The 23,716-nt window shown below is 44.9% G+C and overlaps 1 protein-coding gene across 1 annotated transcript in view; it reads right to left on the reverse strand.

The window, feature by feature from the left end:
* Positions 1-23,716, reverse strand: part of cntn1b (contactin 1b) — a 1,027,096-nt gene that overhangs the window by 579,197 nt on the left and 424,183 nt on the right. The window contains exons 5-7 of the mRNA XM_070900643.1: positions 11,513-11,639; positions 10,994-11,166; positions 254-349 (exon numbers count right to left, since the gene is read on the reverse strand). Coding sequence (XP_070756744.1) covers positions 254-349; positions 10,994-11,166; positions 11,513-11,639 — 396 coding nt within the window. The remainder of the gene's footprint in view (positions 1-253; positions 350-10,993; positions 11,167-11,512; positions 11,640-23,716) is intronic.

The following is a 23,716-nucleotide window of genomic DNA, read 5'->3' on the forward strand; positions in this document are numbered from 1 at the left end:
ACACACATATACACACACACATACACATATATACGACAGCCTGCCAACATTGACTGCCAATGCTCACAGCTAAACAGCTACATGGGAGGAGGGACTGAAGGACGACCAGTTCCTGTCAGCTATATTCCATGAAGGAGGCAATGCCTTCGGGAAGAACAGGGCAGGGAATTTGGCAAGACAAGCGAAGCAAAAAGGAAGTGCAACTGAGGCGCATAGAAATTCATGGCATGGCATGGTAGCTGTGTGGGATTACCTGGGAAATGTGGAGGTGCAGCACAGAAAAGCATCGCACCAACTCCTACCCTCGCCTTCACTGCTTGGCGCACGTCGGTTGGAAATCTCTCGAGATCTGCAGGAGAAAGAGATGGAAAGACATTGTCAATAAATAAAAACAGTCACGAGTGGAATTTCAAAGAGTAAAGCCCCGATTTTTAACTGCACCCACCTGGTGAGGGCCTGACAGATTGGGGTTGGATTCCTGATTTACATCCGATTTTCAACTCCATTGAAATTAAAATTTAGATTAACTTAAGACATAAGAAATAGGAGTAGGCTATTTGGCCCCTCGAGCCTGCTCCGCCATTCAATAAGATCATGGCTGATCTGATCTTGGTCTCAACTCCACTTTCCCACCCGCTCCCCATAACCCTTGACTCCCTTATCATTCAAAAATCTGTCTATCTCCATTTTAAAATTGGGACTTGATTCTCATGATATAAAGCACTATAATCTTTGCTCTCATTGACTGATGTTTCATTCTTCAACAGTCCATACGACTTAAAATATCTGGGTCAACTGTTTCTGCTGCTTAAAGCAAAAGGTTCTTCCGTTTGTTTTTATGGAAACCTAATCTGCCTCTTCAAGTATGGCCTCAACAACAAGGCACATCTGAATTCATCACAATAGTTTTGTGGTCAATAGCTACAATTCTAAGAAGCAAAACGTTCACAGATGCAGGCAACAGTTGCCAACGAATCAGTCGCACAAATGGTTTGCAGTAATTTTTCAGTACGACAGAAAAAGCAGAACCCTAACTGAATTAATACCAGTAGGTCAGAGGGAACTGCACATTTAAAAAAATATCACACGAATCTTGGGAGGTCTGTTTTCTCAGTATAAGCTGGGAGAATTCTGGGAGAACAGAAAGTACTACCCTAGATTTTGCTTCCTCTTCAAGGGAGACAACTACTGATGCATGTGGAATAAACCTTTCAATGAGCGGTGTTCCTTTAGCACAAACACTGGTTTTAATCATGACATGCATGAACAATTTTCACTAAGGCGCAGGACAGAACGGAAGTTAAACCAACGGGGACAGTACATAAAAACATAAGAAATAGAAGCAGGAGTAGGCAATTTGGCCCCTCGAGCCTGCTCCATCATTCAATCTGATCTTGGCCTCAACTCCACTTCTCTGCCCGGTCCCCATAACTCTTGACTCCCTTATCGTTCAAAAATCTGTCTATCTCCACCTTAAATATATTCAATGACCCAGCCTCCACAGCTCTTTGGGGTAGAGAATTCCAAAGATTCACGACCCTCTGAGAGAAGAAATTCCTCCTCATCTCCATGTTAAATGGGCGACCTCTTATTCTGAAACTATAATTCTAGATTCCCCCACGAGGGGAAATATCCTCTCTGCAACTACCCTGTCTAGCTCCCTCAGAATCTTCCCGTTTCAATAAGATCACCTCTCATTCTTCTAAACTCCAATGAGTATAGGCCCAACCTTTCTTCATAAGACACCCCCTTCATCCCAGGAATCAACCTAGTGAACCTTCTCTGAATTGCCTCCAATGCAAGTATATCCCTCCTTAAATAAGGAGACCAAAACTGTACGCAGTACTCCAGGTGTGGTCTCACCAACACCATGTACAGTTGTACTGATTCACAGTTAATCGTTTCTCCAAACTGTTCTGTGACTGCATCTCAGAAATATTCTACGATCCTCTATACTCCTTGAAATAACTGCAATCAAATGCAAGCACATTCCCTTTCTGTCAATGTAGTTAGGAGCGTAAGTGTAATGCACTGTCCAGTTAGATTCATTGGTGAACTTGTATTCATCCCCAGTGCTTTATTAGAAGGATGCTGCTGTTTATCTTACACAGAACATACATGCACTTTGCCTGGTGAACAGTAATCTTTTGACAGGGAAACAGCACCTTGGTTAAAATAAAATGGTGATCCAAAATTAGTTCCTGGGCTCTGAACATCACTGGCAAGGCCGGCATTTATTGCCCGTCCCTAACTGCCCTCGAGAAGGTGGTGGTGAGCCGCCTTAAAGAAAGAAAGACTTGGATTTATATAGCGCCTTTCACGACCACCGGCTGTCTCAAAGAGCTTTACAGCCAATGAAGTACTTTTTTTTTGGAGTGTAGTCACTGTTGTAATGTGGGAAATGCAGCAGCCAATTTGCACACAAGCAAGCTCCCACAAACAGCAATGTGTTAATGGGATATTTTACATCCACTTGAGAGAGCAGACAGGGCCTTGGTTTAACATCTCATCTGAAAGACGGCCTCTCCTACAGTGCAGCGCTCCCTCAGCACTGCACTGGAGTGTCAGCCTAGATTTCTTGAGCTCAAGTCCCTGGAGTGGGACTTGAAGCCACAGCCTTCTGACTCAGAGGAGAGTGCTGCCCACTGAGCCACAGCTGAGTGGCCATTTCTGAGGGCAGTTAAGAATCAACCACATTGCTGTGGGTCTGGAGTCACATATAGGCCAGACCGGGTAAGGACGGCAGATTTCCTTCCCTAAAGGACATTAGTGAACCCGATGGGTTTTTACAACAATCCAGTAGTTTCATTGTCACCATTACTGATACTAGCTATTTTTTCTTCCAGATTTATTTAATTAAATTCCCCAGCTGCCGTGGTGGGATTTGAACTCATGTCTCTGGATCATTCGTCCAGGCCTCTGGATTACTAGTCCTATAACATAACCACTATGTTACTGTACCCATTCTTTGCTCCCCTCCTCTTTAGGGTTAGCAAGAGTTGGTATGAGCTGCCAGGAGTGGTGCCTGAGACCAGACCCTGGAATGTTTAAAACAGCCAGATGCTACAATGGTTGGGATGGTGTTCTGGAGAGGTGGGATCAAATGGACTGAAAGGCTTTCTTCATCCAAACCTAGCCGTGACTATTTCTGAAGTACGCTTCCATGGGTTCCCTCCAACACCTGGCCAAAAGTGGCTTTTACTCCACGTGTGAGTTCTCTGGAGAACATCACAGCCAAGCTCAAGCCGATCCTCCACCCGTGCTCATACAGGTGCACATCCCAGCAGTGGTCCCTCGATAGGGACAAAGACCACAAACTAAGCCTTTGTGTGTGTCCCCCGCCCAGCCCGCCCAGGGAAACTGACGCCCATTCCCATGCATCTTCTACTGCCCTGGCTGCGATCAGCTAAGGAACCTTCTTAGATTTAAATTAATGGATAGGAGATTGAGAGGGGATTTGAGGGGAAATTTCTTCACCCAGAGTGTGGTGAGGGGTCTGGAACTCACTGCCCGAAAGGGTGGTAGAGGCAGAAACCCTCACCACATTTTAAAAAGTACTTGGATGTGTACTTGAAGTGCCGTAACCTACAGGGCTATGGACCCAGCGCTGGAGAGTGGGATTAGGCTGGGTAGCTCTTTGTCGGCCGGCGCGGACACGAAGGGCCGAAATGGCCTCCTTCCGTGCTGTAAAGTTTTATGATTCTATGATTCTATTTCTGTATTAAGTGCTCACCTTCACCAAGGGTGAGGTGGTGGAATTTAACACGTTAACCGGGTTTTTAGAAGTGAATGCTGGAAGCGAGATTTGTTTAAATAGCTCTTTCCGTCGATGCAGGGGAAGGAGAGATTGTGGTTTCACTCAACGACATTGGAAGCACATCTTTGCTGCATTTCAGTTTGCTTGGAAGGGACTCCGTAAGCGGAATTGATTTGGGATCAAATTTCATGCACACTGCACAATCTGGAGAGTAATGGATGGCCAGGGACACATTACAGAGACATGTGCTGCCTTGGATTGGCTCAGAGTTCATATACATTCATTGCAATCCCCTTCTCCCCTCCCCCATAATGAGTGATGCTTATAGCCAAGTAATCCGTCCCTGACCGTCTCTTAGTGTATAATAACAGTAAACAGGGGGCAATAAGACAAGGAGCTGAGGGTTACGATTTATACCCCTCCAGTGAGCTGACCTGACAACTGCTGAGTGACAAATTACAAACAGTTAGGGTCAAAATCGCCAGTGGATATAAATCCTACCCCGCGGCTTTGTTCTGTGCTCTTTATTTTACTGGCACTCCTGGTCAAAAGACCAAGGCTCACACGGCAATGCATCGTCAAGGTTAGAGAAGAATAGGTTATCAGATGAGGTAAATCGCCGATTATGGATTAGGTGGCTTTTAAAAGGCTCAACATACATGAGCTTAGTGACTGCGACTAAAAAGGTAAAAGTGGAATGTACATTTTAACAGCTGACTAAAATGGTGTGCAAATTACAGTGTGATGCCATCAACATTAATGTAAAACTGGTTCCTGTGTGTGGTTACTGTCATTTTATGTCGCATAATTATACAGTTTCCAAGTGATCAGCAGAGTCTTTAGCAACAGAGCAAAGCCGGTGATAAGTTCATCCCATCTGCACCCAAAGCAGCAAAGACTTGGGATTCTTCATCTTACACTAGCTCCAAGACAGGATCTACAACAAACAGCCAGTTTCTAATTAAAATCCAATTCGCTTTAAACTGATCCCAGCTGCTTTACTGAGGTGTATAAAATTATGAGGGGCCTGGATAGAGTGGATAGGACGGACCTACTTCCCTTAGCATAGGGATCAACAACCAGGGGGCATAGATTTAAAGTAATTGGTCGGAGGTTTAGAGGGGATTTGAGGGGAAATGTTTTCACCCAGAAGGTTGTGGGGGTCTGGAACTCACTGCCTGAAAGGGTGGAAGCGGCAGAAACCCTCAGCACATTTAAAAAGTACTTGGATGTGCACTTGAAGTGCCATAACCTACAGGGCTACAGACCTAGAGCTGGGAAGTGGTAGTAAGTTGGATAGCACTTTGTCGGCCGGCGCGGACACGATGGACCAAAATGGCCTCCTTCCGTGCTGTAAATTTCTGATTCTATGAACTGGCGTGATATAAACAGGGTTCGAGGTCAGGTTCATGCACCATTTTGGGAGAGATGTGATGTCACCAATTACATAAAAGTGCGAAAAAACAGACTCTAAATAGAAAATTAATGCACCCAAGTGTTTACGGTCAAAGAAAAGAGTGGAGGGGAACATTCATGGAGCACGGACATGTGCAATGAAGTGACCAGTTGGGTCCACGTCAACATTCATCCAAAACTTGCAGTGTCATGGACCTCTCCCAATTTACAAAGGATCACAGGATAGATACGATGAGAAAAATCTTCCTGCCCATCTAAGTTCATCCTTCTTAAAATAAGCCACAGCACTTCTATCACATGCATCCGACTGTTTCTTAGGAACATAAGAACATAAGAATTAGAAGCAGGAGTAGGCCATTCGGCCCCCTTGATCATGGCTGATCTTCTACCCCAACTCCATTTGCCTGCACTATCCCCGTATCCCTTGATACCTTTAATATCCAAAAATCTAATGATCTCTGTCTTGAATATACTCAACGACTGAGCATCCACAGCCCTCTGGCGTAGAGAATTCCAAAGATTCACCATCCTCAGTGAAGAAATTTCCCCTCATCTCAGTCCTAAATGGCCGATCCCTTATTCTGCGACTGTGACCCCTGGTTCGAGATTCTGCCGCCCGCCCCACCAGCCAGGAGAAACATCCTCCCTGCATCTACCCTCTCGAGCCCTGTAAGAATTTTGTATGTTTCAAATGGTCTTTGGTCTCCATCGACTGACCACACGGGTTTTCAAAATGCAGTCCTTGTATATTTCTGTATTATTTAGCCTGCAAGCAGGTTATGTCTGTTGTTGTCGGATAATAAAAATATTCCTGCGGGGGATATGACCCTATTTTGGTTAGGCCGACGCTATCTTCTGGAGGTCTGGTCAAGGGGGGTGGGGCGGGGGGGGACTTCCTGCCCCCACACAAGGCAGTTTGAAAATCACTGCTACACCCAGGAGTCTATTCAATGCACCCAGGACTCTACACAAATAACTTCCTGACATCTGGAAATAAATTATTTTCATTACTTTGAACCTGTGCCCCCTTGTCCTACCATCAAGGTTTAATTTGAAATAGCATGCTGGATTTATGTGCAAGCTCCTCAGGGAAATAAACACATACACATAAAATGACCGCAAGCAATTCCTCCAACATTTCTCCCTGGCCTGACGGAAACTGTGAAAGGCTCCTAGATATCAACGAATTATCACAACCTATGCTGCTGAAACCTGACTCGCCACACACAATAAAAAAACTGATCGTTGAACCCATTGATGTCCATGAGACCTAATTCAGTGCAAAAAGGTCTCTCACGTTGGACAATGCAGCAGCGGGCTAAATTCCTTGTACATGAAGCACTTTGTGACATTTCAGAGACATGATAAAACATTATATAAATAAAAGCTTTTCTGATCCATTCCTTTCTCGAGACCTGGATCTGATCTCCTCTTAATCTTTAATTTTGAAAGCCCCTTCTCGTAACCAAATAATTTTAAGATGCAAAATCATTTTGACTGCTCTTATCTGCCCTCTCGAAGGATGGATGCAGTTTTGTTCTGTTTATTTATGAGATGTATTATTTGGGTTCAGTGTCAAGGACCATTTCCTTAAGTGAACCTCCCGGCTACTACCAGCCAAAGTCTGTCTTTACCTTCCCAATATCTAGGTAAATGCAGCAGTCCCAGAGACAGAGAACTCTTGCCATTGCGCTCCAGCTTACTGCTGTTATGTGAGCCACTCATCTTCCCTACACCATCAGACCGAGGCTCAGACTAGAAAGCAATAGACACATTTATTTAACCTTGATCAGGGTACAGTAGTATAGTGCTCATGTTGCTGGACTAGTAATCCAAAGGCCTGGATGAATGATCCAGAGACATGAGTTCAAATCCCACCACAGCAGCTGAGGAATTTAATTTAATTTAATTAAATAAATCTGGAATAAAAAAATCGCTACCATCATTAATGGTGAAAATGAAACTACTGGATTGTTGTAAAAACTCATTTGGAATGTCCTTTAGGGAAGGAAATCTGCCGTCCTTACCCGGTCTGGCCTATATGTGACTCCAGACCCACAGCAATGTGGTAATTTCTTAACTGCCCTCTGAAATGGCCACTCAGTTGTATAAGTGTCAGCTGTGGCTCAGTGGGTAGCATTCTCGCCTGAGTCAGAAGGCTGTGGCTTCAAGTCCCACTCCAGGGACTTGAGCACAAAAAAAGTCAAGGCTGATACTCCAGTGCAGTACGGAGGGAGTGCTGCACCATCGGAGGTGCCATCCTTCGGATGCAAGTTTAAATTGAGATCACGTCTGCTCTCTCAGGTGGACATAAAAGATTCCATGGCACTATTTGAAGAGCAAGGGGAGTTATACCCAGTGTCCTGGGCAATATTTATCCCACAATCAACATAACAAAAAAACAGATTATCTAGTCATTATCACGTTGCTGTTTGTGGGAGCTTGCTGTGTGCAAATTGACCGCTGCATTACCCACATTATAACAGTGACCACACTCCATCAGTAATGGTGACCAAGGAAAACCCATCTGGTTCATTAATGTCCTTTAGGGCAAGGCTGGGAACTAAATATTCAGTGGATAATCAAGGGGCTATAGGGAGGGAGGATCTTAATACAATCATTATCACTAAAGAAATAGTACTCAATAAAATGGGACTAAAAGCAGACAGGCCCCCTGGACCTGATGGCTTGCATCCTAGGGTCTTAAAAGAAGTGGCTGCAGAGATAGTGGATGCATTGGTTGTAATCTACCAAAATTCCCTGGATTCTGGGGCAGTCCCAGCAGATTGGAAAACTGCAAATATAATGCCCCTATTTAAAAAGGGGACAGACAAAAAGCAAGAAACTATAGACCAGTTAGCCGAACATCTGTCGTTGGGAAAATGCTGGAGTCCATTATTAAGGAAGCAGTAGCAGGACATTTGGAAAAGCATAATTCAATCAAGCAAAGTCAGCATGGTTTTATGAACAGGAAATCATGTTTGACAAATTTGCTGAAGTTCTTTGAGGATGTAACGAGCAGGGTGGATAAGGGGGAAACCAGTGGATGTTGTGTATTTGGATTTCTAGAAGGTTCGATAAGGTGCCACATAAAAAGGTTACTGCACAAGATGAAAGTTCACAGGATTGGGAGTAATATATTAGCATGGATAGAGGATTGGCTAACTAACAGAAAACAGAGAGTCGAGATAAATGAGTCATTTTCTAATTGTCAAACAATGACTAGTGGGGTGCCACAGGGATCAGTGCTGGGGCCTCAACTATTTACAATCTATATTAATGACTTGGATGAAGGGACCGAGTGTAATGTAACGAAGTTTGCTGATAATACAAAGATGGGTGGGAAAGCAAATTGTGAGGAGGATACAAGAAATCTGCAAAGGGATATAGATAGGCTAAGTGAGTGGGCAAAAATTTGGCAGATGGACTATAATATGGGAAAATGTGAGGTTATCCACTTTGGCAGAAAAAATAGATAAGCAAATTATAATTAAAATGGAGAAAAATTGCACAGTGCTGCAATACAGAGGGACCTGGGGGTCCTTGTGCATGAAACACTAAAAGTTAGTATGCAGGTACAGCAAGTAACCAGGAAGGCAAATGGAATGTTGGCCTTTATTGCAAGGGGGATAGAGTATAAAAGCAGAGAAGTCCTACTACAACTGTACAGGTTATTGGTGAGTCCACACCTAGAGTACTGCGTACAGTTTTGGTCTCTGTATTTAAGGAAGGATATACTTGCATTGGAGGCTGTTCAGAGAAGGTTCACTAGGTTGATACCGGAGATGAGGGGATTGACTTATGAAGATAGATTGAGTAGGATGGGCCTATACTCATTGGAGTTCAGAAGAATGAGAGGTGATCTTATCGAAACGAATAAGATGAGGTGCCTTGACAAGGTGGATGCAGAGAGGATATTTCCACTCATAGGGGAAACTAAAACTAGGGGACATAGTTTCAGAATAAGGTGCCGCCCATTTAAAACTGAGATGAGGAGGAATTTCTTCGCTCAGAGGGTTGTAAATCTGTGGAATTCGCTGCTCCAGAGAGCTATGGCTGCTGGGTCATTGAATATATTTAAGGTGGAGATAGACAGATTTTTGAGCGATAAGGGAGTCAAGGGTTATGGGGAGCGGGCAGGGAAGTGGAGCTGAGTCCATGATCAGATCAGCCATGATCTTATTGATGGCGGAGCAGGCTCGAGGGGCCAAATGGCCGACTCCTGCTCCTATTTCTTTTGTTCTTTTGGTGAACGTCCTGCTCAGTCTCCCTGCTGGCTTCAGGCTGAGTGTGAACGGAGCCCATGCACCCTACATAAGTCCAGGATCGGGAGCTCCTGGTCACAGAACTGTCCATCAGAAGAATCACTGACCCCGTCACTCACAAAATCCTGCCTTCACTCCAGACACAGATGTCAATCAAGATACTGAGGTTGTTTGGAATTGAATGGGATGGTTGGATTCACTGATCTGTGCCAAATACTTGGAGTTACCTTTTGGATGGGTCCACATCTACATAATTATAGCAGCAAACAGACCAGGCATACCAGCGAACTGTAGAACCACCCTCTGCCTTGTCCGGAGTGTGAATATTAGCAGGCTTGCTATGCAAATTACAGAAAACAGCTAGCATTAACTGACCTTAACTCTAGATGTGTATTTATCAGCAGGCCGGGGCCATTAGAGGGAGCAGCGTGTGGAGGCATACCACTGCAGGGAGCAGTGCTCGCTGCTGCAGGAGGACGACTGGATTTGACGTCTCCCAAATCCAGGTCGCTGATTGCAGTACGGGCAGGTACAGCAGGAGCGGCGAGGTTGGGGCGAAGGTGCACCAAACATTCGTAGAGGGATGTAATCGGGGCTCAGGAGAGGCTTGAGTGCGGGGCCCAGGAAAGGTATGGGCCCAGGGGCAGCACGGACCAGCCCACACTGCGATTTGTGTATGCACTAGGCCCGTGCAGCAGAACTGGTCTCCAGTCGTCCTTGCCACTGGACCAAGACCTAGCTCTGTCAAGCCCGTGTGGTGGCTGGTGTGCAGCGGCCACCCCACGTTAAAAAAATCCACGCACAGGCATCTTCCACCCTTCAACATGCAGTTTGGGACCTGGAATATTCGGGCCTTCATTGAAATACCTGTGAACTCATCCCTTTTTGGCGTGGAAGCAAGTCATCCTCGATACGAGGGACCACCTATGATTGTGGCCACAAATCAATAGGTAGTCTAACACAGATAAAGATGCTTAATTTTTGTCACAAAAACAATGCTTTGAGGAGATTTAGAGAAAAAGAACTTGTATTTCCTCAGCTCCTTTCCCAAACTCAGGATGTCCCAAAGCACTTCACAGCCAATAACGTACTTTCTGAAGCGCAGTCACTATTATAATGTAGGAAACGCGGCAGTATATTTGCACACAGCAAGGTCCTACAAACCACAGTGAGATCAATGACCAGATCATCTGCTTTTTCCAGTGATATTGGGTGAGGGATAAATGAGCAGAATTCCAGGATAATTCTTCCAAAGTACCATGGGATCTTTTACGACCATCTGATAATTCAGACGGGGTCTTGATTTAACATCTCAACCAAATGACGGCACCTCTGGCAGTGCAGCACTCCCTCAGCACTGCACTGAAGTATCAGCCTAGATTACGTGCTCAACTCTCTGGAGTGAGACTTGAACCCACAATCTTCTCACTCAAAAAGGAGAGAGTTGTCACTGAGTCACGGTTGACACCCAAGAGGAAAACAAAGGCAAAAATGAAATACTAGCTGCCACATAGATCTATTGCGAATGATTTCCGGTTTCCAGATAACTACGTACATCCAAATTGCAGCTCGGCCTCTTTGCTGATGATAGTTCCATACTTGTTGGTTGCCAGGCACTGGTACTTGCCACGGTCCTTGGCCTTTTCTGGGTTGTTGATAACTAGATTGCCGCCAATCATATTGTAGCGGCTATCATCCACATCAATGTCCCAGTTGTTTCGTTTCCACCTACGTCAAACACAAAGCACATTTCTACATGTAAAAACACAACAGAGAGAAAAGGCCCGTGTGACCAGGGACGGTCCCAACACACAACACGATCCTGCAGTTATGTTGGACACGATGAAAACAGCGACAGTGTACAATATGGTGCGCATTTTACATGAATGCAGAGGCTAAATGAAGGCCATTCCAGTACTCACCTGATGATCGAATGATGACAATAGAGGAGTAGGAAAAGTAAAAGGGAACACAAGGTGAGGTAAAACAGGTTTGACATACCTTCTAATATCGATACCAAACACATGTAACTACATTCCTTTGAACACCCATAACAACATACTGGCACATTTACCTGTAGACTGGGGGAGGAATTGCCCGAGCTCGGCAGTTTAGTGACACTTTTGCCTCCTCAGACTCTTCTGGGTAGATGGTAGGCAGTGGTTGTTCTTCAAACACTGGTCCATGCTGCCTGCTGTCTTCTGCAAGTACAACACACATAGCTATTATAGCCAGAGACAGCACCTGCAAGAAATATCGTGGCATGTCCTGCAAATCTAAGTAGCACATGTGTTATAGATGTGCTGGTCTGATGTGGTCCATCCATTGGGAGGATAACATGGCCTACCTTCTCATCATCTCCTCTCCCAGTACTGGTACAGCACCACACCACAACTCGATTTTTTAACCCTTTCTACCTTTTTTTAAAAAATGTCAAATGACATACTACCACTTGGCCAGCTTGTCACCGTGTCACTCCCCTATTTACATCACTTCCCATGGCAACACGTGCATTAAAAGAGCACATACTGATAGTGAGTGTAGCTCTTCATTCCTTTCCATCAATATTCAGCCGACATTGAAGACAGATCCTGACACTAAGTGATTACCTTGGGCTCATCATTTTATCTTACATTCACCACACCATCTACTCAAAGCCCATAAGCCAAGCCATTGCTCAAGATACATTGTTTTCTGTAAAACAGGTACAACTTTACTCTTCCCCAATAGAAGATTCCATTGACTTTTCTTCAGACAGAACCAGTCAGCCTAACTTCTCCAAATGTCATTATTCAGACTTCAAATTTCCGTAACCTGCCCAAACAGTTCGAAGAGCCAAAGCATTGATCTGATGAAATGACTTTTGTGAGTCCGTCGTGTGCATCTGGCTAAACATGTTGCTCAATCTTTCTTTTAACTACTTACCCTGTTGATCCATCACAATATCCTCAAGGCAAATAAAGCTATACTGGGGAAGCCCTGATGTCGTGGAGCACAAGAGTGGCCACAATGAGACAATGCCGACAGGTGCTGGGATATAACGGAAGCAGATACCAGGGCGCATATGGACTCACAAAAGATGGCTGCTTGCCTTAGTTTCTCAGTGTATGCAATACATTTCATCTCTATTACACAAAAAAAGAGAATCGTTCTATTGAAATCACTATTAACTGTGTTACATCTCAAGGTACGGTCATTATGAAATCAAAAAAGTCGTGCATCTTAAACCTCTTCAAGTCATGAATGGAGCAAGCACTTGAGTACAAATCTAGTCCAGACTTTTAACACCTAAAAAATTGATAACTAATAAAAAGATGATGTGCAATCAATGTGAACTGTACGCTCTGAATGCAACAAAGTTGAATTTTCATTTCTGATGGTAGAAGAACGTGGCTCCAGAGTACATTAAGGACATCCTCCAAGTTGAGTTGGTTTCGGTATGACCTTCCAGAGCTGATTTTCTCCCATTTCTAGTCAGACTCGACACTTGATTTGAGCGTGTCCATTAAGCGTCTTACAGGGTGGAATTTCAGAGAACCGGTCTTCCTCGCCCCCGCGCTCCCCCGAGAACACACAGCAGATGAGGAGATGAGGCCACCAACCTGGGCTTTACCCTCTGCAGCTCGAGTGCCATACGTTCGAAAGCAAGCTGCAATTAGGAGCTACTCTGACAGCTTTGCCAAGAGGAGATATGAAAGTGAAGCAATCGTCACAGAAGTCCTGGGAAAAGTTGCTGTTCAACTGTGCATGACCAATACCTCCAGCTCGAGCGGGCAGCAGTCCGCATGCAAAACTGCCAGAGTGACAGTTCCGTCTCCGTCTCCTTGTCCGCCACCTTCCTGCAGATAATGAAACACTATTCCTGTCAACATGCATCACTCCAATACTCATGGTGTGTAAATATGACACAAAATCTATATTAAACTTCTGTAAACATTGGCTCACTGTCCACGATACTGTGACACCTGGAATCAGCTCCAATGTATTGCCATGAAGCAATGATGGCTGCCACTTGATTTTAAAGCTCTGGATAATGATAAATTTCATTTTGTTTTGTTTTTCCCCATTTTAGAACAAAACTCAAGAGGACAACAACTCAGCGCTGCCTTTGATAACCAGTTTAATAACCCAGAAGAGGCGAGGGCCCAGGGGCAGCACGGGTCAGCCCACACTGCGATATGTGTGCGCACTAGGTCTGCGCAGCAGAGCTGGTCTCCAGTTGTCTTGGTTAATCCTGGCCTCTGGACCAAGACCTAGCTCTGTCAAGCCCGTGTGGTGGCTGGTGTGCAACGGCCACCACACGTTAAAAAAATCCACGCATAGGCACCTTCCACCCTTCAAGATTTAGTTCGGGACCTGGAATTTTAGGTCCTTCATTGAAACACCTGTGGACTTTTTGACGTGGAAGCAAGTCATCCTCGATTCGAGGGACTGCCTATGATGATGACAATGATTAATCAAAATATTATTTCAGCTCAAACCAAATTCCTGACAGTTTAAAATGATGGCAGTCAAATGACAATGTCATCTGTGCTGGACTACCCAGGATGCCGTCAATATTTACAGGTTGTGATGAATCGTCTTTGCAGCGTGAGGTACCGTTAATAAATGTACATAGCCTAGCTTCCAGAGTTACCGCAGAGCTCTGTGAAAGACACTTTACAGTCCAGAAATGGGGATTTCAGAGATGTGCCATTTGGCATTAACCAAAAATGGGTTACGGTCATTCAGAAAATCTAGGCTAACATGTTTACGTGACACTCACTGTTGTAGCAGAGGTGAAATAAAGCACTTTTGCCACATCAGATTTGAACGCACAGTAAGCGAAGTTTTATACTGTGCAACTAGTAAAGTTTAAAATATTAAAAGCCCTTCCCTGGGACTTCCGCTCTGATGTTCTGATCATTTGTCCTTTAATTTTTCATCCTCTGCAGGATTTGAGAGAGGATTTTTCCAATCCAGTTTTGATGCTAGGCTTATTTAATCTTTTACTACCAACACGCGATGTAAATAAAAGGTTGCATTTTAGCCAAAATTCATTTCTTAAATTTTCCCACTAGTGACGGACGGTTAGCCACCAAATCGCCACCTCAGAGTCATCTATCGCAAACAGCTCTCACCAAACCCACGGGAATTTTGGAAAGACAAAGTGTAGAATTGCACTGCTGTATTCCGTTGAAGAGGGCATGGTATGTAAATTCCATACGGCCATCAGTATACCTGCATGAAACCTGGGTGACAATACTGCTTAATTTTAGTAACTCCATCTTGAGCTGTGAATGACATGGCCCATGCTTCACTTCCTATGGAAGGGCTTTTTCTATGATTAACTTGAATAAGAAAAGCCAACAGCAACTCTGTTCAATTTATTGCTAAAGCTCTTGCGGTAATCTCTGGATGGAGGAAATTAATAATGTATTTTCAGATCACAACAAAAGTGGCTCAAAAGGGATCATGAAATGTGAATGCACTAAAGGCTCATATTCTATCCTAATTGGTTTATGGGCTGAAATTATGCTATACAATATTAACACACAGATCCAATTTAACATTATTTGAATGAAATTGCTTTGTCCACTATTTCGACAGTGAAATAAGTAGGTTAATGCCTTGTTAAAATAGCATTCAAAGAAGATTCATACAAACGTGTTAAGTGTTTATGTATGAATATCAGTCCATTGTATTTGAAAGCAAATTGCAATATTTGTCCTTCACCAATTCTGGGATGTTGTAATGCTACTTCAAAATGTCAGGGGTGTCAGAACGGGATATTGCACAGGCTGTCCAGTTGTATTAGCCAAACTTGGCTTAGTCAACTACAGTACACACACACACACATATATATATATCATAGAATCATAGAACAGTACAACACAGGAGGTCGTCATTTGGCCCATCGAGACTACGCTGGCTGTTTCAAAGAGCAATCCAGTCAGTCCCACTCCCCCGCTCTTTCCCCATATCCCTCAATTTGTTTCTCGTTCAAGTATTTATCCATTTCCCTTTTGAAGGCTACTGTTGAATCTGAATCTATCACCCTATCAGCCAGTGCATTTCAAATCCCAACCACTCCATCCGTAAAAACTTTTCCCTCATGCCGCTTCTGGTTCTTTTGCTGATCGCCTTTAATCTGTGCCCTCTCATCATCGACCCTTCAGCTATTGGAAACAGGTTCTCTTTATTTACTCTATCTAGACCCTTAATGATTTTAAACACCACCATCAAATCTCTTCTCAGCTTTCTCTGCTCTAAGGGGAACAACCCCAGCTTCTGCAGTCTATCCACGTAACTGTAATCCCTCATCCCTGGAACCATTCCAGTAAATCTCTTCTGTACCCTCTCCAAAGCCTTCATGCCCTTCCTAAAGTGCGGTGCCCAGAATTGGACACAATACTCCAGCTCGGACCAAACTAATGTTTTATATAGGTTTCGCATAATTTCCTGGCTTCCACACTCTATGCCAGGAGCCCATAAGCTTTATTAACTGCTTTGTTAACCTGTCCCGCCACCTTCAAAGATTTGTGGACAAAGACCCCCAGGTCTCTCTGTCCATGCACTCCCTTTAAAATTGTACCATGTAGCTTGTATTGTCTCTCCTCATTCTTCCTGCCCATATCTATCACCTTACACTTCTCTGCTTTGAATTTCATCTGCCATGTGTCCACAAATTCCACCAGCCTGTTCATGCCTTCTTGAAGTCTAATACTATCTTCCTCACTGTTTACTACACTTTAGATATATGCGCACGCACACATATATTCACACACATAATCACAAACATACGTATATAAATATACACATGCATACACACACATACATATACAATCATAGACACACACACATACACATATACATATATGAACACACACAAATACGTATGCACACTGACACATACGACACACTGACACACACACACATACGTATGCGTTCATCCATACACACATACACAAACAGGCACATGCACACATACATAAACACACTTGCACACATACATATACACACATACATATATGAGCAAACATGTGTGCACACATACATATACACATGCATATATGCACAAACATATAATCATACACATACATATACATACACACACCCATACACACACACATACAAACACATATATATGCTCACACACACACATTATATATATATATACTCATAGGCAGTCCCTTGGGATCGAGGAAGACTTGCTTCCATTCTTAGCATGAGTCCTTAGGTGACTGAACAGTCCAATACGAGAACCACAGTCCCTGTCACAGGTGGGACAGATAGTCGTTGAGGGAAGGGGTGGGTGGGACTGGTTTGCCGCATGCTCCTTCCGCTGCCTGCGTTTGATTTCTGCATGCTCTCAACGACGAGAATCATGGTGCTCAGCACCCTCCCGGATGCACTTCCTCCACTTAGGGCGGTCTTTGGCTAGGGACTCCCAGGTGTCGGTGGGGATGTTGCACTTTATCAGGGAGGCTTTGAGGGTGTCCTTGTAATGTTTCCACTGCCCACCTTTGGCTCGTTTGCCATGAAGGAGTTCCGAGTAGAGCGCTTGCCTTGGGAGTCTTGTGTCTGGCATGCGAGCAATGTGGCCTGCCCAGCGGAGCTGATCGAGTGTGGTCAGTGCTTCAATGCTGGGGATGTTGGCCTGGATGAGGACGCTAATGTTGGTGTGCCTGTGCTCCCAGGGGATTTGTTGGATCTTGCAGAGACATCATTGGTGGTATTTCTCCAGCGACTTGAGGTGTCTACTATACATGGTCCATGTTTTTGAGCCATACAGGAGGGCAGGTATTACTACAGCTCTGTAGACCATGAGCTTTGTGGTGGTTTTGAAGGCCTGGTCTTCAAACACTCTTTTCCTCAGGTGGCCGAAGGCTGCACTGGCGCACTGGAGGCGGTGTTGGATCTCGTCATCAATGCCTGCTCTTGTTGATAGGAGGCTCTCTAGATTAGGGATGTGGTCCACGGTGCCCAGGGCTGCACCATGGATCTTGATGACTGGGGGGCAGTGCTGTGTGGCGAGGGCAAGTTGGTGGATGACCTTTGTCTTACTGATGTTTCGTGTAAGGCTCATGCTTTCGTATACCTCAGTAAATACGCCGACTATGTCCTGGAGTTCAGCCTCTATGTGTACAGACGCAGGCGTCATCCGCGTACTGTAGCTCAACAACACATGTACACACACATACATTTACACACACACACATATATATATATACACATATGCACACACACGTGTATATACATACATAAATATATATACATATACACATGCACACACACATACACATATGCACACACATATATACAATCATGCACATATACGCACACATGCAAACACACACACATATCATCATCATCATAGGCAGTCCCTCGGAATGGAGGAAGACTTGCTACCACTCTTAACAGGAGTCCTTAGGTGATAGTCCAATATGAGACCCACAGACTCTGTCACAGGTGGGGCAGATAGTCGTTGAGGGTAAGGGAGGATGGGACAGGTTTGCCGTACGCTCTTTCCGCTGTCTGCGCTTGATTTCTGCATGCTCTCGGCAACAAGACTCAAGGTATCCAGCGCCCTCCCGGATGCACTTCCTCCAATTAGGGCGGTCTTTGGCCAGAGACTCCCAGGTGTCAGTGGGGATGTCGCACTTTATCGGGAAGGCTTTGAGGGTGTCCTTGTAATGTTTCCGCTGCCCTCCTTTGGCTCGTTTGCCGTGGACGAGTTCCGAGTAGAGCACTTGCTTTGGGAGTCTCTTGTCTGACATGCGAACTATGTGGCCTGCCCAGCGGAGCTGATCAAGTGCGGTCAGTGCTTCAATGCTGGGGATGTTGGCCTCGACGAGGACGCTAATATGTTGGTGCGTCTGTCCTCCCAGGGGATTTGTAGGATCTTGCGGAGACATCGTTGGTGGTATTTCTCCAGCGACTTGAGGTGTCTTCTGTACATGGTCCATATTTCTGAGCTATACAGGAGGACGGGTATTACTACAGCCCTGTAGACCATGAGCTTGGTGACAGTTTTGAGGGCCTGGTCTTCAAACACTCTTTTCCTCAGGCGGCCGAAGGCTGCACTGGCGCACTGGAGGCGGTGTTGGATCTCGATATACACACACATACATACAGACTTATGCACACACACACACATATATATATTACACACACACGCACATGCGTAGATACATATACATACACACACATATACATAAACATAACATACTCATATGCACACATATACATAAACATACATACACACAGATACATAAACATACATACACACACACACAGGCGCGCACACACACACACACAGGCGCGCACACACATACACATATATACACACACACAAATAAATACACATACGTACATATACACACACACTCACCGTGTACACACATCGACATTTCCATCGATGAAACGACAATTGCATGCTCTATGCTCGCAACCTGCACTGACCACATGACTCGCTCTGTTTGACCCAAAAGGCTGACATGATGATTTCACACACTAGGATCAAGCTATATTCAAACGTATTAAAGCACAGAGCTCTACTGCGAGCTTAATGAGACCGGCGCATAATGTAACATTTGTTTTCATTGCACTGAGCTGCGCGAAATGAAGAATCTACATTGATAATAAGGAAGACAAACGTGAAAATAGTTTAAAGGAACAGTGTCCAGGAAAAAAATTATTGGCAAACTCTTATTTTTAATCTGAGGAAGAGAAGCCAGTGGAATTCTGTATATTTTTTATCACAAAATAATGCCAAACGCATGTCATGCACTGATTCATTTCAGCATAAGTTAGGTCTTGCTGTTTTTATAAAACTTTTGTGAATAGACAATGCCCCTTTTTAATGGCGCCGCTTTCCACAGCACACGCGGGGCTTTGTGCTACAGTATACCCCCTCTACATGTACTCTATACCCCCCACTACACACACACTATACCCCCCTACACACGCTCTATACCCCTCTACTCACACATCTATACCCCCCTCTACACACACTCTATACCCCCCTCTACACACACATCTATACCCCCCCTCTACACACACATCCATACGCCCCTCTACACACACTCTATATGCCCCTCTACACACACTCTATACCCCCCTCTACACACACTCTATACCCCCCTCTACACACACTCTATACGCCCCTCTACACACACATCCATACGCCCCTCTACACACACTCTATATGCCCCTCTACACACACTCTATACCCCCCTCTACAAATACAGATCAGCAAATGCATGCACGGCGATGGAGAGTTCTTGTCTTCGTTGGGCTTGTCATTTTTACGTCAGGGACAAGAAAAATCCAGCCATCAACTTTTGGCCGCTAGTGGGAAGGTTATACAGCGGGCTCATGAAGCAAGCTTACAATACTATCCTTCCTTCCCGTAGGGCACAGTAAGTGGCTTCAATGGGCACACACCTCCACGCCCGTCAAACATCAACCCACCATCCTCCCGACCTGATTGAACACTTCTTCCTGCATGGATCCATCAACTTTGCAGCATCTGAAAAACTGACCCCAACTGTTCGCAGGTGTGTCACTGACCAAGTTACCAGTGCGCTCAATTCCCACATCACACACAAGATTAAAATTAAGCCACTAACATGCAGAACATCAGTATCTAACTCTACGGAATTCCTTCCCAGCAATGCTGTCCTAATGAATATACAGGAACCTTCTGTTCATGTAACAGAATGTGCAGTTGGATATATTCGGAGGGTACATCTGAGCCGCTCATTGTCAGCGGATTTCAGAAGGGAAGCTGGCAGCAGCAAGTACATTGCAATTCTGTTCCCTAACACAGGAAGCAACTGCTTGATAAGTGTGCTCACAGAGCAGTTAATGGTAGTTTTCCCCTATAATACTTTTGAGATGGTCCTTCCTTCCAATATGCATCTTCAGTGTGTAGACTGCCGTTGTCCCAAAGCTCAGATCAGTAGCTGCAGCACCAATTTCCAACTGGTCACAGCTCATTTAGACCGGGTTGTGAATATGGCTCTGGTGGCCAAGGTGCATGCTCGCACGTGGGGACAAAGGCTGTTCTTCGAGTGAGACACTTTAACTGCCTTGGTGCATGTGCGTTTCAGAATCTCAAAATATTGGCAGAAATTCAACTTCAGTTTACAAAGCGCACAAGCGGTCCAGGAGACAGAACCCACCCCACTCTGGCCCAATCACCAATTGTATTCCTCCTAACTCAAAACAGGCATGAGATGGTCTCCATCATGTCACTACCCTTGTGAGTCAAGTCAAAACCGACTCGTGAATTATACTGTCATTGCGATGTCGCTGGGATTGCAAAGTACCACTGCACTCAGAAACTAAGCAAAGTGGGCCTCTTATTTTTCGGTTATTTAGTTTCATTTCTCAAACATACAGGCTTTAACACGAGACCCCATCTAGACTCATTTTTTGTTTCTTAACTTGTTCCATCACCATCTCATTTTTGCCCATCATTCATAGAAACATAGAAACATAGAAAATAGGTGCAGGAGCAGGCCATTCAGCCCTTCTAGCCTGCACCGCCATTCAATGAGTTCATGGCTGAACATGAAACTTCAGTACCCCCTTCCTGCTTTCTCGCCATAACCCTTGATCCCCCGAGTAGTAAGGACTTCATCTAACTCCCTTTTGAATATATTTAGTGAATTGGCCTCAACTACTTTCTGTGGTAGAGAATTCCACAGGTTCACCACTCTCTGGGTGAAGAAGTTTCTCCTCATCTCGGTCCTAAATGGCTTACCCCTTATCCTTAGACTGTGACTCCTTTTGTTTGTTCAATCTCTCCTGCCTTCCACCCTATCACAGACCTTCCCTTTTGTTCTTTCCTCCCCTCCCCCTTTCACTGCCTCTGCACTTCCTTAACAATCTGTTACATCTCAAACTTTTCCAGTTCTGACGAAGGGTCACAGACCCGAAACATTAACTCTGTTTCTCTCCACAGATGCTGCCTGACCCGCTGAGATTTCCAACATTCTGTTTTTATTTCAGGCTCCAACATTTACTGGATGCCTAACCTCCCAGGAAACTAGTCTGGGATATTCCTGACTGAACATCCAGTTCTCAGCTCACAAACACTGAATCATCAATCTGCAAGCCATTACACATCGGCCACTGAGGGCAGCAACAAGACCTCGTCACGGAATATACAGGCACAAGATCGGACTTTGACGTTGAGAAGATAGATTAGAACAAATAAATAGCCTGCAGTTACTTCGAAACTGCATCTTAGGTTTGACAGCACAGTTATAAGCAGTTCAAGCTTTTCTCTCGAGTTTTATGGTGTGTACTGAAATCCTTGATCAGATCACTGTCCTGTAATCACTTACCACATATCCATTATTCTCTACTTACGGGCTACACAGGGGACCTTATATTTTATGTTTGTACATCACAAAAGTCGATACTTTGGGACAATAATGTCACACAAAAAAAAATCAATGATATAATATTCCTGTCAAACATCGGTTAACTATGAATTAACCTTGTGCTCCTATTGTAGGGGCATAGCTCAGAGATACAGCGCCTGGAATCAAACGAACAAATTATCACTGAATCTCTGCCAAGCAATTGGTGACATTGTCAATTACAAGCCCCACCCCAGAGTGGAGCAAGATCTTTAACGCCTTCTTCACACAAAGGGTATTAGTAATATTGAATTCCCGTCCCCAAAAAGCTGTGGATTTGGGAATAATTAAAGCTTTCAAGACAGAGATCAAAAGATTTTTGTTGGGTAATGGTATCAAGGGATATGGCGCTAAGGCGGGTAAATGGGGTTGAGCTACAGAACAGCCAGGATCGAATTGAATGACGGATCAGGCTTCTGTTCCAATGTTCCTTTCGTTCCTTCATTCTTCAGCCTGTCACATGATGCTGACTGACCTATGCTCTGCCAGCATTTTCAGCCTTTCTTGAGACTTCCAGCAACTGCATTATTTTACCATTGGTTTTGTTTGACGAAATGAAGATGAATTCATGGCACTGAAAGCCAACCAACTGAGACAGCAGTGATCATCTTGGAGAGAGGCAACTCCGCTCCTGGAATTCCTTTAAAAATTGTGCCACTTGGAAAAGAGAAAGCAAATGAAAGAGTTGGCTCAATTGTTTCTCTCACCAATGCATGGAAATTGATGCAATCTTTCAAAAGGATTGAACTGTGAATTTAACATACATCAGGCAGTCAGTGCACTTCGAAGATCTCCTTAACCGAAACTCTGCCTTCGACGCGAGTGTCCTCGACTCCATCCCGCAGCAGGCTATCCGCCACCATCTCAGCAAAACCCCAGCCCTGCACGAGGTAGAAAAGGCCATCCGTCAGCTGAAGAACAACAAGGTATCAGGAGCAGATGGAATCCCTGCCGAGGCACTAAAGTATGGCGGAGAAGCACTATTGGCATGAATGCATGACCTCATCTCTCTTTTCTGGAACGCGGAGAGCATGCCAGATTTGAGATGCCATAATCGTTACCATCTTTAAAAAAGGGGGGAAGTCCGACTGCGGTACCTACAGAGGAACCTCCCTGATGTCGGCCACTGGGAAATTCATCACAAAAATCCTCCTCAACCGTCTTCTCCCTGTGGCTGAAGAGCTCCTCCTCTTCGGTCTACTAAGGGGTACAACGGACATGATCTTCACCGCGCGACAATTACGAGAAATGCAGGGAACAACACCAACCCTTGTACATAGCCTTCTTTGACCTCACAAAGGCCTTTGACAATGTCAAGCGTGAGGGAATATGGAGCACCCTCCTCCATTTTGCCTACCCCCAAAAGTTTGTCACTATCCTCCGCCTGCTCCACGATGACATGCAAGCCGTGATCCTGACCAACGGATCCACCACAGACCCAATCCACATCCGGACAGGGGTCAAGCAGGGCAGAGTCATCGTAGCAACGCTCTTCTCGATCTTCCTTGCTGAATCTCACTCTCAACAAGCTCCCCGCTGGAGTGGAACTAAACTATAGAACTAATGGGAACCTGTTCAACCTTCATTGTCTCCAGGCTAGATCCAAGGTCGTCCCATCCTCTGTCATCGAACTACAGTATGTGGACGACGCTTGCGTTTGCGCACACTCAGAGACCGAACTCCAAGCCGTCATCAACACCTTCACCGAGGCATACGAAAGCATGGGCCTTCTGCTAAACATCCGTAAGACAAAGGTCCTCCACCAAACTGACCCCGCCACACAGCACTAACCCCCGGTCATCAAAATCCACACCTTGGACAACGTGGACCATTTTCCATACCTCAGGAGCCTACTTTCAGCA

The sequence above is a fragment of the Pristiophorus japonicus genome, chromosome 15 (assembly GCF_044704955.1).
Source record: "Pristiophorus japonicus isolate sPriJap1 chromosome 15, sPriJap1.hap1, whole genome shotgun sequence".
NCBI lineage: Eukaryota > Metazoa > Chordata > Chondrichthyes > Pristiophoridae > Pristiophorus > Pristiophorus japonicus.